General features: G+C 31.2%; 1 protein-coding gene across 2 annotated transcripts; it reads right to left on the bottom strand.

The window, feature by feature from the left end:
- Positions 1–5,273: 5,273 nt before the first annotated feature.
- On the bottom strand, positions 5,274–10,729 carry LOC147811000 (uncharacterized). Of its 2 annotated transcripts, none has more exons than XM_087161219.1 (2): positions 7,274–10,729; positions 5,274–7,174 (listed from the first exon to the last, which is right to left on the bottom strand). In XM_087161219.1, exons 1-2 carry the CDS (start codon positions 7,323–7,325, stop codon positions 6,984–6,986), a joined length of 243 nt encoding a protein of 80 aa, XP_087017345.1. In that variant the 5' UTR covers positions 7,326–10,729; the 3' UTR covers positions 5,274–6,983. Both variants share the same exon structure in this region; 1 of them encodes a protein (XP_087017345.1).
- Positions 10,730–16,435: the final 5,706 nt, after the last annotated feature.

The following is a 16,435-nucleotide window of genomic DNA, read 5'->3' as shown; positions in this document are numbered from 1 at the left end:
ACGTTTCAAAAACATAAAAAGAACATTGACTTTTAATAGCGGCAATGTTAATTTTTTTCTAGACGATATAATTTATCTTCCTAGAGCTTTTATTTTCATCATAGCTTATCAGTCTTTGCATAATAGTGTCTTTGCATCATAGTATGATCCTGTAGGAAAGCGTTTTAAATTATTCAAAATTTTGTCTAAATACTATCCAAATACAGAACAAGAGTCTTATCTCCTTGATATCATCTGATCAACTTTAATGGCACGGAAACATTTGTTATGAAAAATTTCTCCTCGTCTTTCTGGGATCAATCAGGATCAGTGCTAGGGACAAAGTACAGCTGAGGACGAAGACTGCTATACACATGCATGATATAGTTACAGGAAAACCAAATAAAACATAGATCAAAAGTAAAGCTATATAAAATGAAAGATTTTTATAAGGAATTGGAAAAATATAAATGTTTAAGAAAAACAATTTTAAAATAAATTAAGAAATAAAACATCATTTCAAAGAAGGTTTACAATCATCAGCATTGTAAAATTTCAGAATTTTAACAAAATTCTATAATGTAAAAGATATTTATGTATCTCTACGCCAAAAATGGCGGCAGCTACATTACACCAAAATTTTTCTAATCTTTTTTGTTATCAATCAGGATCAGTGCAAGGGATAGGGTACAGCAGATCCCAAAGACTTCTATGCACAAGCATGATACAGCCAGAAGAATACCAAGTACATCATATATCAAAAATCTAGCTACATTAAATTAAAAACTCACATGAGGATTTGCACAAAAATAAATATTAAAATAAAAAATAGAAACATTTTAAAAATAAATTTAAGAGAAAAAGCATTTCAAAAAAAGTTTACAAAACATAAGCATTGTAAATTTTCCGAGTTTTAACAAAACTGCAATGTAAAAAATGTTCATGAATCTCAACGCTGAAAATGGTGTCAATTTTTTTACACCAAAAGTTTTTCTCGTCTTTTTGGTATCAATCAGGATCAGTGCAAAGGAGCAGCAGAGGCTAAATACTGTTATACACAAGCATGATACAGCCAGAGGAACAACAAGGACAGCATGGATCAAAAATGCAACTAAATTAAATGGAAGACTTACATAAAGATTTGCACAAAAATTATTTTTAAAATAAAAAATTCATTTCAAAGCAGGTTTACAAAACATCAGCAGTGTAAATTTTCGTAATTTTCACAAAACTTTGCAATATAAAAAAATTTCGTGTTTATAAAAAAATTAAATGTCAGACCAGACCCTGATTATTAATAGATGTTATAATTCTGAATAAGAATTGCCTTTTGGGTACAAATTTCACATTTTACAAACTTCACTACTTACAATTTTTAAAACAAGAGTCGCGGTGGCTCTGGGGATATATCGTCTGCCTTCCAATGTGGTTTTTCAGGTTCGAATCCCAGCGGTGGCCGGTTAAAAAGAATTCCGCTGCCGGCTCGCACCGATCACAGTGCTGACGTAAAATATCCTCAGCGGTAAACGGATTACGAGTTAGTATCCTCTTGTCATCGGGCTAACTATTGAAAGTTTTCGAGTTTTTCTTCTTTATGTAACGCAATCGTGGGTCATCAAAAAGTTCTCGATCGAGGCTAGTTTGTCCCAATACTTGATCCAGGAGTTCAATTTGTGTTCTAATTTGTGTAAACCCTAAATTTGGTTAGTTGTTCTACGACGGTTATAAAATAAAATATACGAAAAAATGATCTTAAAATTTATTTTCAAAAAATTTCAAGGCTACGGAGTTGAACATCGATAGTTGTAAATTCAAAATTAGGTATGATGTTCAGCAGCAGTTTTAAAATAAAATATTTAAAATTAAAAAATATTTAAAGTGCTTTATCACACAACGGGACACAAATTATAACTAGCAAAAAATGCTGACTGTTGTTTTATTAGTCGTTATATTATGATTATTATAAAATATTTATATCCCAATATATTGATTGAAAAAAAGTAAGTAATGAAATTGTTTTAAGTACACATGCAACAACCAACAATATAGAAATATGAAAGATTTTTTTCCTCCTAGAAAACTATATACTTAATAAAAGCAAGTATATACAACTATATATGCATAGGAATATATGATATAAAAACTGTGTATACAATCTTACCTAGTTCTATTATAAATTGCGATGCTTGATTACAAAACCTGACAACAGGGTTTCCGCGTATGATTAAACACGCAAAAGATTTACAGTAATCCATAATAACTGCGAAAATAACATCAATTATGACAATGAGAACGAGAAAATGGACTGATAGAACATAATTAAGAGTCGCCATTTTCCGTTCCCCCTACATACAGAATGTACTTTCAACCTCCCTATCCCACTGCATGTTTCAGATAATCCCTAACTTCGCCACCAGACTAGACTCCCCAAAAGAACAGAGTTTATTCCCTTTGTGGGTCAGTCCTTCTGACCTTGAAAATCCAGTGAGAGCAATTTTCGGAAAATGAGTTCAATTCTTGCTGCCAAGGCACACCCCGTCAAAAAAAGAAGGGGAAGTAAAGCTTATTTATGAGTTATTGAATCTATTCCGATTTATAAACAATGTGAAAAAGTTGTCTTATTTAATTTAATTTTGCAGCATTAAATTAAATAAGACATTAATGTTATATCATTAAATTGAACAAGACATTACTATGGCTTTAAATTGAATAAAACATTACTGCTATAGCTTTAAATTAAATAAGACAACAGTGAAATAGCATTAAATTACAGCATTAATGTCATACTTAAAGATACAGTATTAAATTAAAAATCACTTATAAAAGGCATCAAGTTCAATAACAATTTAAAAAACATTTTCCTTTCTCTCTCTCTTTCACTTTTTTTTTTTTTGTTACTTATACTATATTTAATTTAGAGTATATGTATTTATTTATAAATAAAAAAAAATTGGAGTTTCACTAAAAAATTAAAAAAAATATTTTTATAATAGAAAAATAGTAATAAAAAGACTAAATTAGATATTTAGCAGTTTTTTATGTTCAAAAATTGAAATGTTGTTAAACATTCAAATTTTTAAAATCATGATTATCTACTATATCTTTCAATATTTTGAGAGTTACAAATCCTAAGCCGTCAAAAAGTAATGATGATTCATAAAAAGTAGATTTTTGGGATGTAACTTAAGGGGACAAAAAACCTTTTAATGAAAAATTGTTTAATTTTATTATACTTATTATTCAAACTGATATGAAACTTTCTAGTAAATTTCTAAACTGTTCGGTTCAGTTTGATTTAGTTCAAAAATAATTTCTAATAAAATAATTTCTAAAATAATCATCTAAAAAAAATTAAAATGAGTAACAATGAAAAATAGAAAAAATTATTTTTTAAAGGTTAAGAAGGTTTATCTAAAGATTCACAAGAAAATATAAATGCATCGATTGATCTCTTTTCGTTTAAATTTATCAATTTTTGAGAAAAAAGAAAAAAAGAAAAAAAAAGAAAAGAAATCGCTTCTAATGAATTATTTTGTAATGAATTAAAATTGTAAGTACAACAATTAAGTTTGTAACAATCATTTCAAAAAAGCAATGCTTAGCAAAAAAGACATAAAATCTTATGAAGTTTTGTGAAACTTTCGAAGAAAAGTAGCAGATGTAAACTAACATATTAATTATTTTTTTAAAAAAAATAACAAATATCTAATTTCATTGGGATAAATGCTTAATTACTTTAAATTCTAGCTCAGCGGCACGAATTTAATCGAATCTAAAATTCCTATAATAATTGATTAACGTGGTGCTTTTTTTCAAGTCCATTTTTTTCATGATTTCTTTTCGAACTTATGATTTTTAAATCGGTAATTTTTTTCCGGTGCTGATTTTCTTTTTCTTGCGATTTTTATGTTCATAACGAAGAATGGGGTAAAATTCTCTGAGACAACTGGTCACCAAATGGTTTTCAGCGGAACTCTAGGGTTCCGTAGAGGAGTTAAAAGGGTTCTGCGAGTAAGTACTTTTAAAAGCAAGTGATGATTTTTAAATTGGCTTTTGCTGATGATTTAGATATTATCGCTAGAAAGCAGACAGCACTAGCACAATCCTTTTTATGTCTGGAGAAGGAAGCCATTAAGATGGGATTAAGAATCAATGAAAATAAAACTAAATATATGCCCTGCACAAAAGCTGGCTATAAAGAAACACAGTTTGAAATTGGAGCATACAAATTCGATGCCGTTGATAGCTTCACCAATTTGGGGTCTAAGATTAACAACAAAAATGACACTTCACAAGAAATACACACGAGAATCACGATGGCCAATAAGTGTTTTTATGGTCTAAGAAAATATCTTATGTCAAGCCTAATAAAAAGAAAAACAAAAGTGTTACTCAATAAATGTCTTATACGATCAGAGCTTACATACGCATGTGAGACCTGGACAATGACCCGTGGAGATGAAAATATGATAGCTAGTTTTGAGAGAAAAATACTGCGAAGAAGGAAATAAGAAGGTGGAATAAGTAAAAACGGTACCTGGTTTAGAAGATCAAATACGGAACTCTACAAAGCATAAAAAGAACCTGATGTCATTAAATTTATCAAAATTCAAAGGATTATATGGGCAGGCCACATTATAAGAATGGAGGATAGCAGGACAACCAAAAAGTTTTCTGTGCCAGGCCAACAGGTACAAGAAAAAGAGGACGACCAAACCTAAGATCTTTAGACTGTCTTGAAAAGGACCTACAAATTTTAAAGATAATTAACTGGAGAACCTTGGCTAAGGGAAGAATGTCTTGGCATAGGTTTGTTGAGAAGGCCAAGGCCCATCCTGGGCTGTCGTGCCAATGAGAAGAAGAGGAAGATGATTTTTAAAACCACTGATTATATTCTTTTCCTACCTTCAATTTATAATTTATTTAATATTCCAGTTGCTTCTATGAAGTTATTTTTTATAAAATGCCAATGAGATAGAAATGAAATTTTTAAAATATATACTTTCAACTAACAATATATTGAACATATTATGATGAGAACAAGCATTTATAGAATATTGCATTAGTATTTCCTATTGCGCTTTTCAAGTCAAAGTAACTAAATTTTTTAATAAAGAAATATGTTTCCTTAATAACCATTTTCAACTCTCATAATAGTTTTTTCAGTTTTTCCTTAAAAAATAAATAAATAAAATAAATTTTAAAAAAAAACATAATTTGGATTGTTTTAAAAATTTATTTTCGCCATATTTTATTTTGTTCAAATTCATGACTAGACTAGACCAAACATTTAAGCAAGAGGTCTAAAAATTTAACTGTCGAACATAAAACTTAATTTAATCTTATAAATGATAAAAAATCTTCATTCCTCAAAATAAATATTCTAAAAATGAAATAATGTTTTATAGATTAACGCATTCACAGTTACCTTAATATACTTTAATTAAAAAGTCGGGGAAGACCGGGATAGTTGGTAGGTCGCTGGACTCGCGTTCGCAGGAACGGGAGTCAGACTGCCAAAGACTCCAAGACTAAATTACTCGAGACTAAATCGTGACTGGTTCACGTTAAATCTGTCTGTTCACAAAGTCCTCCGTGTTTCCATAACAAATTATGCCTCTGAGGGCTGTTGAGCTATTCTTTGCTCGGTGCTATTTCATTTGGTGGAGGTAGTGGATGAAACCTGTTCCGAAATATTTAAACAATGAATAAATAACAAAAATGATAAATAATTAATTTGTCATTTCGTCATGAATACTTGAAAAAAAGAACTCTTTACCACCAGTTAGTAGCAAAATCTACTGCTGAAAGTAAAATTTGGGAATATTTCGGATTACTGGCTGATGAAAAAAGAAAAATTAAAACAAAATCGTGATAATAATAATTTTGATTTCAAGCAAGACCCGTGATCTTTCCCCTTTTCGACTCTATGCGCATGCGTCATCCGGGAGGTGAAATAATCTCGGGTAAGAATTGTATCTGAATTAAATCAGAATTTTTTATATGTTTAAAAATTAAATGAAAATCGTAAAAAATTGTCTAATTAATTGCTTTTCTTCTTTTGAGTCCTAAATTCACTAAATATGTTTATCTAAATTCCAAGTTAATATCTGCCACAGATTCATGGGCGTCGTAATTTAAATATATTCCGAGCAGAAGAGATGACTGAAAAAAAAAAGTTTGTCAAATTATTATTATTGTTTTCTCAACATAGAAAAACTTGGCCCAAAAGAGATGAGATGGTTAATTTTGAAGAAGAAAAAAAATTAAAGTCTTAAAACATTTTGCTTTAACATTGTCGACTACAAAATACAAATATATCGAGAAAAAAAACTGAAATATAGTTATTTGAAAAGTTCATTATTAAAAATCTAATTGAAAAACCAAACATCGTAATTTGTTCATATTGCTCATTTCACTTCGTATTGAATGCCGTATTTTTAGTGCCAATTGTACACCTGCAATTAGGTATACTGACATACACAAATACAACATTATTATTAAACAAAAAATAATGCGTGGAGACCCTTCGCGCTGAAGAAGTTAAAATTCGTAACCTGCGACGTTAATTGTAGAAGAATCAGCAGTCGTAGAAGGATCACTAGTTCTATTCAACGACTCTTTTTCCTGCTCCGCTGGCTTCCGTGCTCTGTAATAACGGTAATATTGTGCATTTTTCCCTCGTGGAACTCTTGAACCAGTGGAAGTGCTTGTGGTTGCCTCATCGTCTCGCCATGGAAAATGTATTTGTATTAATAATGTATGTGAATGCGTCATTATGTAATTTCAAAGGAGAAAACCTAACAATCAATTGATATTCACAAGAGACGTACCTTTGACATAACCTTAAATCCGTCGCATTGTCCGTGAGATTGTTTTCACTTATTTTTTTACAATTGTTATCCACTAAATTTGAAAATGAAAAATACTATCCTATTAAATTATATGTGTGTCAAATCAAACTAAAAAAAAATAGTGCGTGGAGTCCCTCCGCTCGGAAGAAGTTAAACTTCGCAGCCTGTGACGTTAATTGTAGAAGAATCAGCAGTCGTAGAAGGATCACTAGTTCTATTCAACGATTCTTTTTCCTGCTCCGCTCGCTTCCGTGCTCTGCAATCACGGTAATATTGTGCATTTTTCCCTCGTGGACTTCTTGAACCAGTGGAAGTGCTTGTGGTTGCCTCATCGTCTCGCCCTGGAAAATGTATTTGTATTAATAATGTATGTGAATGCGTCATAATGTAATTTCAGAAGAGAAAACCTAACAATCAATTGATATTCACAAGAGACGTACCTTGACATAACCTTAAATCCGTCGCATTGTCCGTGGGATTGTTTTCACTCATTTTTTTACAATTGTTATCCACTAATTTTGGAAATAAAAAAACTACTAACCTATTAAACTATATGTGTATTAAAACAAACTAAAAAAATATTTATAGAAAAACAATACTCAAGCGTCAATAGACTTTTATTATTTTTATGCTAGTGAGAACAAAACAATATGGAAATGAATGAGGGAAAACTGAATCCTACCACGTGATTTCCCGGCCAATAAAAATGTAGCGTTAAACGTTTAACGCAACCTTGTTGGAAGTCGCATAAGACAGCGATTCTCAACCTGTGGGGCGCGCCCCCCTAGGGGGGCGCGAGCACACCAGAGGGGTGGCGCGAGAATATTCAAGAGAAAATATTATTTAAAAAAATTGATTAACTGGATGAAAGGAAAGCGCACATATACATAGAAAACAAAATACATTTTGACATATTTAATAACTTATTAAAGTGAAACAACTTATTAAATCAAAATTTAAGGTGGGGAGCCAAGGGTGGCTTGGCCTTAAGGATTTTTTTTATAATTTTCTGATTAAGTCTGTGTATCTGAATTTTTTCTGTAACATCTTACACCTATCTCTAATATATATCACGTATACTTTTAATTGTAAAATAAAATTTCATTTATTTTATAGTACAATTTTAAAATTTTAGCTTCTGCACTTAAGGTTTCGCACAGGTTCCAAAGGTGAGCCATTTTTTGAAATCACTTTTTCACTTACTCAAATTATCTTTAGAAAAAACACTTGGACTGGCAAACTTCTTTTAAAAAGGCATTTTAAGTGTCTTGCTGGTAGGAACAAGTTTCCCGACTTTAAAAAAGATATTTGTTTTCAGAGTGTATAATTTGCTTATTGATTTTACTTTGATAGTTCTTGTGTGAAGTCAATAGTGATTCTTTTGAGTTAACTCATTTGAATTAATCAAGAATTATTGAGTTGATTTTTTCAGAAGGATTAGCCAACAAGTAAGAGTTAAATAACCATACTAGAGTTTACTAACTAAACCCATAACTAATCTAAAAATACCTAAATTTGCAAGAAAATACCAGAATCGACCACAAAAACACTCATAACTACCACAAAAATAAAAAAATACCTGAAAAATGACTTTAAAATGCAAACAAAACAAAAAACTTGAAACGAAATATCGCAAAGTCTACTAAAGTGCAGAAAACGTCAAAATATTATAAAAATTTAAAAAAATACCAAAGTTCCACATTTGCTTAAAATGAAATAAATCAATTGGCATTTAATTCAAGCATTCCTTTTTTAGAAATAATATGCTACGTAATGATTTATAATTAACTCTTTTATAGATTTCACGTTTGCTTCCGAAGGTGGCCCGAGTGTCGCGCCACTTGGGAACATACATGGCTCTTACCATTTGCACGACATAAAACTATTAATCTGATAGATTAATTCGAATTAAAGTAATGTGGTTAAATAAAAAGAAATAAACTTTCAGAAAACATATTATAACTCAAAGTTCAAAGAAATTAAACACATTATTTTCTCATCTGGAAATTAGAACGACAACTGCAAATAATTAAATCACTTCCTACAATGGAGGCCATTCAAGGAAATATCTTCCAATTCAGCCTCGTGCACCTCAGATACAAGATTTACAATGCAGAAGCGACATCTTATGATTCAAAATAAATTTTATTTTACTTTGGGGGGGGGGCTACGTTAGGAGCACTGGCCACCTTTGGCTTACCCACCTTACTTAATCAAACATACTATATTTTTAAAAAAATTAATAATTTTTAGTGACTTCCTTGGGTCTGTCCTGCAGAGCAAAGTTTTTTGAGGTGAGGCTTAATATTAGAAATAGCCACTCTCAGTCCTGTTTCTATATTTAGTCGTGATCTATATTTTGTCTTCAAAGAAGCCACAGCAGAAAATCCAGTTTCACAAAGGTAGGATATTGAAAATGGTAATAGAATGCGAAATGCCCTTTGTTTCAGTGCAGAAAAATCCTCTTCCTGCCAAAATTCAAATAGTGATTTATAACTAAATTGCATTTCAGTTTCGCCACTTGTGAAGTCTAGGAATTTTTCTTCCTCATCAATTGAGAGTCCTTCGGGAGTCTTATGAAATGGATTCCTAACCCACTCGTAACTTGCTAGCAGTTTGTCATGAGCAGGAAAATACTTTTTAAAATTCTTTGCTAGCATGGCTAAATGATTTTCAATGGTTACAAACGTAACTTTCATATATTCTTCTTCAGCCTTATAAGTTTTAGTACAATTGTCCACATTTGCAAACATTGTTAGGTTTTTTTGCTTTAAATTTCTGCCCCACAATTCTAATTTTCTACAAAAAGCATTAACTTCATCACTCGTATCCAACATATGTGTATTTGCTCCTTGGAGTTTAAGATTCAAGTTATTTAATTTCTCGAATGTGACGACCAAGTATCTCAATTTCATCACAAATAAACAATAGTGTAGATTCCCGGTTTCCGGTCTGTTATCTTCTAAGAAAATGACGATTTCTTCTCTTAATTCATGAGCACGTTGCAAAAATTTCTCACGTGATAAACATCTTGCCTTACATTTAAATGGTAACTCTGAATGTACTGAACCCATGTCATTACAAAGAGCAGAAAAGATTCTTGATCTCAGGGTTCTCATTTTTATATAATTTGAAATGGTTACAACCGCAGTTAATACAATATTTAAACCAGGACGTATTTCTTTCGAACCCAAATCTTCTCTGTGGATCATGCAATGTGTCCAGACGCATTGAGGCGATTTTTGTTTTACTAGTGCTTGTATACTTTCGAACCTTCCGGATATTGAACAAGCATATTCCGATGCAATTTTTGCATTTTGTGTTTGCATCATTCATAACATCACTTAAAATAGCAAATAATGCTAGCGCTGTTGTTTTTGAGTTCTATTGATTTGCAGAAAAGTAGTTCTACTACTGACATATTATCACAAAATCAAACATAGGCAATGAAATGAGCATCTTTATTAATATCTCTTGCTTCAAAGTTTATTGAAAACATTTTGTCACGCAACATCGAGAAAAGCTGACACTACATTTTCAGCTGTATCACCTATTCGACGAGCAACAGTATCATTTGAAAGAGGTATGGACTGTAATTGTTTTGAAAGATTAACTCCAAACATAGTTTCTACAATCTCAATTGTTGCTGATTTTTACTTTACTTTTGTTTTGTTAGTTAGTTACAATAATTTAAAGACAGAATTCAGAATACTCAATATACATTATTGTTGCATACATTTTACTGCAAGTGGGGGGCGCGATGAAAATTATGATTGAAAACTGGGCCGCGAATACTGAAAGGTTGAGAAACGCTGGCATAAGAAGTATAACTTCAAAAAATTTCTTTGGATCTCTTCATTGCATCTCTTGGTGATACATTATCAACCGTTTTCATTTTCTGCGATTTCCGTCAACATTAAAATTGTTTCATTGTGTCATTAAAATTGTTTCAATAAAAGTATTTCTAATTTTTTAATAATACTACAATTAAAAAAAAAGTTTTTTTTTTATAGAAATGTTTGAATTTTCTGAAGAATTCTGTGATACATATAGAAATTCATATGATACATATAGAATTCTGTGATACATATAGAAAACAAATTGTTTTATTATTATTATTGTCATTATTATAGTTATTATTATTTTATATGATTTTGAATTCAGTCGCTAGGACTTCACATTATTTAGAGTTATTCTATAGGAAATCACCAACCAGCATCTTCCCATAATGGAGTGGAAAACTACACACACAAAAAAAGAATAGTTTATTTTAACGAAAGAGGTTTCTATAGCAGCAAAGGGTAGTTTTTGACATCATTGCACTTAAACGTAATAGCACTATCATTTATTAAGCACAAAGTTTGGTTGTAATCGTAAAACCCGCTCTCACTGCCTCAAAATCTCATACACAAGGGAAATTTTATCCGCATAAAAAAAAAAAAAAAAAAAAAAGAGAGAGAGAGAGAGAGAGAAAAAAAAATCGTTTAATCTCTTGTCAGCCTTTCCGAAGTATGCATTGTGCTTCGCCTGTTCCCATGGCTGTTCCACAGCTTTGGAGTGCGATAGAATGGCCTTGATAGCGTTCTTAAATAATTTCAGAGAAATTCAGTCAGAAGTGCCGCTTCCTTTCTATACTAAAACTACCAAAATTATATACTCCCCTGTGGAAACCATAGATGAGATATTTAGATGGAAACCTGCAACACTGGGAGGCGGGGGTGAATATCAAGTTTTCCATTGTTGATGTTGTTCATTAACGTCGCACTAGAGCTGTTGGTGACGGTCTGGGAAACATCCCTGAGGATGATCCGAAGACATGCCATCACAATTTTGATCCTCTGCAGCCCCGCTTCGGTAGCCCCGACGACCTGCACGCGAAGTTGAGCACTTTACGGTGGCACAGTTTAACGAGGACCAATACCGCACACCCTCGGTCCCTACGCAGACTGATCCAAGTGGTCACCCACCCACACACTGACCGCAGCCAGTGATGCTTGACTTCGGTGATCTGCTGGGAACCGTGTCTTAACGATCAGTCCACTGCGGGACAGTTTTCCAGGGTTAGTATTAGGGATCATCCTCACTGCATGTGAAAAAACCGCAGATGCGAGCTAAAAACTATCCAATCAAGTTGAAGAGAGTACGAAATGCGGGTTTCTCTTAAAACATATTTATTTCATAAACACAAATATCAATATAACATAAACTAAATTAAACATTATGGGTCGTCCTGCGACCAAGCTAGCTAGTGAAGAAGATGGGTAGGTGACTGTTCTTCCTCTGAAGGACAGAATATATATCACTAGGATCTCAAAGTTTGCTTTTACGTTAAGATCTTAAATCGCAAAGCTGGCGGTAAGACTGGTGAGAGTGGCGAGCATCGCAAAGTGCTCAGTTTCATCTTCAAATTCTCATTCCTGAATTTTTTATATGCAGCAAGAATGACCCTTTAAATTATTATTCTAGCCACTGCAGCTCTACTTTCATAAAGAAACAATTCAAGCAATTTTTTGTAAAGCATAATACTTCAAAATAATTTAATAAACTGCGCCACATATTCAAAATGACATAAGTACCAACTGAGCAAACACACTATAAAAAATTGGTTTTGGAAGCAGTATTTATAAGTATTTCTCGCATTTCTAATGGCTATCTGGTTACTACAGCAACAAGAATTAAACGATCCACTGATGATGTTTTCGGATCGGATGTGATGGTGTTTACTTCTAAAGATTCTTAGAAGATGTTTATTTTTATACCGATTCCAGAACGAATTTTCGAATCAGTATTATTCCTCCTTTTTGTTCCGAAACGTTTTTCTTTCAGTTGAACAATTTTACAGTTAGCAAATTGTTTTATATCATAGTGAACTTTTTGTAAAATGGATCCATAAAATACTTATTCCCCATCTGGTATATTTAATCACTTTTTAAAAGCTAAAAATGAATGACTGTAATTATATTTTTAATTTTTTTAAGGCTGTATTATACTATTCTAATTTTTTCAATACTTAATTAGCTACATCATTAGCTAATAACTTGTTTAAATGTTTTAATATAATTTTTTTTACGTTGAAAGTTTTTATTATCTTGCTTTTTATTTTTCTTTATCTTTAGCTTTTTTTAAATTTTAATTAGTTTTTAACTTTTTTTCTGAAATATTCTCCTTAGGGACTTAAAATTTCAGTTCTATTCTGTTTCAAATTATGTAATTACAGTAAAACCTATTATGTTGACCACTTAGTGAGAGAAAAATTTATTGAGTGATCCATTTAGACAACTAATAATCGTATATAGAAAGAATCGTATATAGAGTCGTATTTATTATGATTTGCTTAGACAGGTGATCAATTCACAGAGGTGGTCAACTTAACTGGTTTCATTGTATACATTTAGAGTTAGTTATTATTCTGTTTCAAATTTTGTTATAATAGTGAAACCTACGAATGTATGGAAATTACTTACTAAAGGAGAAAAAATTTAAAGACCTACTCAGACAACTAATATACTTAATGCAGAAAGAGTTTTGCTTGCACTAGTTTAGAATTCGTTTTATAAGATTAACTTAGACAGGTGATCAACATACAGAAATTTAATTGTTTGCAATAGTTTAAAATGTATTCATTATGATTTACTTAGACAGGTGATCAATTCACAGAGGTGGACAACTTAACTGGTTTCACTGTATACATTAACAGGGGCTCTGTCTAGGCCGAATTTACTACCGTTTAGCAGTACCTTCACAAATAGCAGGTGTTCCTTTGAAAAACTCCTTACAATGCCTTTTCTTCGTTTTGGGGGGAATAAGTTTGTGGCAAACCGGACCCGTCATCGGTCCGCGGATTGGGAGCCACTACCCTACAGTACTCCCCACCAGAATTATATCTGTGATAGAATTCGATGAATGGATACCACTAGTTGATTCATTGCTGTTTTGTGAGAAGCCGAGAGAGCTGTATTAAGATCACCGTACTTTTTAAGTACTGAATGTGAGAGGTGTATTAACTTCACGATCGCAGTCACTCCTGTGTTGCCGTTAGCAGTCGAGTGTATGCAAGAATGCAAGCTGACGTTGTGCGTGATCGAGACGAGACAGAGTGATGAGTAGCAACAGTGTGAGAAGGTGGACAATGTCGCAGTCACAGGTAGCAAGTCAACTGTTCAATGTGGACCAGCCGTCGAAGTGGGTGTTACTGTCAAGACAGGTGTGTTCATATCGAAGTGGGCGTTTCTGCCAACGTAGGCGTGTTCACATCACGTCCGAACCGAAGGTCACTAATGTGAGGAGAGTAGTTATAGACAATAGACTGGGACAGTGATGACGTATTTCATGATGTCAAACCCCGCCTCCTTTCAAACTCGTTCCAAACATTTTTCCGAACGAACCATTTAAATGGCATTTCCTATGCGAATTTAAGACGGCAAGGATTTTACGAGTTAAGTGCATTAAATGCTATGAGCGTCAATATTTTTAACTCTTGTTTCATGTTTATAATAATGTCTTATCTTATTTAGAATTTGTTACATATTCTTGACCATATCTAATATTTTTCTTTAGTTATGGAAAGGCATGCATTTTTTTACAACGTTCTGAAATTAATTTTTAATCTATAATTAGATTGCATTTATCAGTACTAAAGTCTGTTTATTTAATTATGTCTGATGATTAAATTTGTAGTTATTGTAAACTTTGTTTGCTTAAGATTTTCTGATTATTGCTGCTAATTCTCATAAGCTTTAGTTTTTAACTACTAAATAGGAATAAATTATGTAACTAACTTATTTAATACGTATACATATGGTTAAATCTGCACAGAGTTTTAGTTTAAACTCAGATTTATTTTGACTTGAGATTTTTTCTTGTTTATATTTGTCAACATCATCATTAATTAGTTTTTAACAGTAGTTTTATGCATTAATTTTTTGAGAAAATTAAGATACCTTATTATTGGATAATTAATATTAGATTATTTCTTAACGTAACTAGTGTAGTGCTATGTTAATGTGTAGTGTTATGATAGTGCAGTGTAGTGTTATGTTAAAAGGGTCAATACCATGTTTAGTTTCCAAAATTTTAATATATAGAATAGCTAAATTAAAGCAAATTTAAGAATTTATTTTATTTAATTAAGATTTTTAATTAAAGAAAAGCATTAAAGAGCTTTAAATTTTCCTATATTTTTGTTTTAATTTCAAGTTCTATATTTTGTTTAGACGACAAGATAGGGAGCCATCAATATGCTGATTTATCATCAATTTATCTTAAAATCTCAGATTCCTATTTTATTCGATAAAAAACTGCAACATGAATATTTTTAGAATTCTTTAAAACATACTTATCCCATACATAAACTTTTATTTAACATTCATATTTATTAATCTATGTATTCACATAGGTGTTTAAATTTGACTTATTTAATTATATTAATTTCACATACATTTAAAATAAATATAATTCAAATTTTTCAGAATTTTTTTTATTTAGAAACTTAACTCTTTTTTAATTAATGTATGTATACATATTTAGTTATACAGCTTTTATATTTGGCAAATGTTACTGTTATCACTTTTTATGGAATAAAATTTGCATTTGACAGTATAAATCAAAATTTTTTAAATTACCTTCATAGTAATATTTTATTTGTTACAGTGCTTTGGCTTTTGTTGAACGTAACATTCAAGTCACCATTATTCAAATTTATTTTTAATTTCATAATACTAATACCTACAGTTTAATTGGTTGTAAATATGTTTTAAGACCTGTCAACTCTCAAACTTTTTAATTCGAGCTATTTCAAAAACGTGTATCTTAAATGCTTTATAATTTTCACTAATTTATGTGACTTTGTTCATGCTTCTCACATAACTTTTTAATTTGTTTTAAAATTTTCATAATTATTTACAATTAATAAGTTGTCTCAATATTACAAAAAAAATAGATTTAATATAATATACATATTTTAAGAAAAATTAAACATAAATTAGAAATAACATTTTCCAAATAATAAAATTCACAAATTTCCGATTTCCAGATTATAAATAGAATTTATATGGTAAGTATTAAATACAAATTCTCCCAATCATATATACAAAAAGTTAGCTTCTACAGCATTCTCTCCTCTTTCAATCAATTTAGGTTCATCAGAGAAAAACTTTACGATATGGAAGAGCTTAATTACACTTTTTCTTGCCATTTCAGTGATTAAATTCGACTCTATATTAATATATTCAAAGATTTAGTTGGTCGACTTTTAACTACGTGAAAAACGCCATATTGTTTACTCCGTTCAAAACTAAGTTTGGAAGGAAGAAGGCTAGTGACGTCGTTGATGACGTAGGACTAACCCTGTCTATGTCAACCTTCATCTATGAAAAGGTACCCCGACATAGAGTCGAGTTAACATGTCTTATATAGTAGTGAATTGTAATTTTTTAGTGGTAGATACTCTACAGTTTGCATAGAACCTACACTGGTGTGCAAAACTTAAGCAACAAGTGCGTTTTTTGTCATAACTCTACAAGAAATCATCCGATTGACATGAAATTTGAATATGATGTACATTATTTTGTACTTAAACGATGGTAAAAGAATAATGGCGCAGA

This window comes from Parasteatoda tepidariorum, chromosome 4, assembly GCF_982258835.1.
Source record: "Parasteatoda tepidariorum strain Cologne lab strain chromosome 4, Ptep-v5.0, whole genome shotgun sequence".
NCBI classification, from domain to species: domain Eukaryota; kingdom Metazoa; phylum Arthropoda; class Arachnida; order Araneae; family Theridiidae; genus Parasteatoda; species Parasteatoda tepidariorum.
The sequence above is the reverse complement of the archived record's forward strand: the minus strand, read 5'-3'. Positions and strand labels throughout refer to the sequence as shown.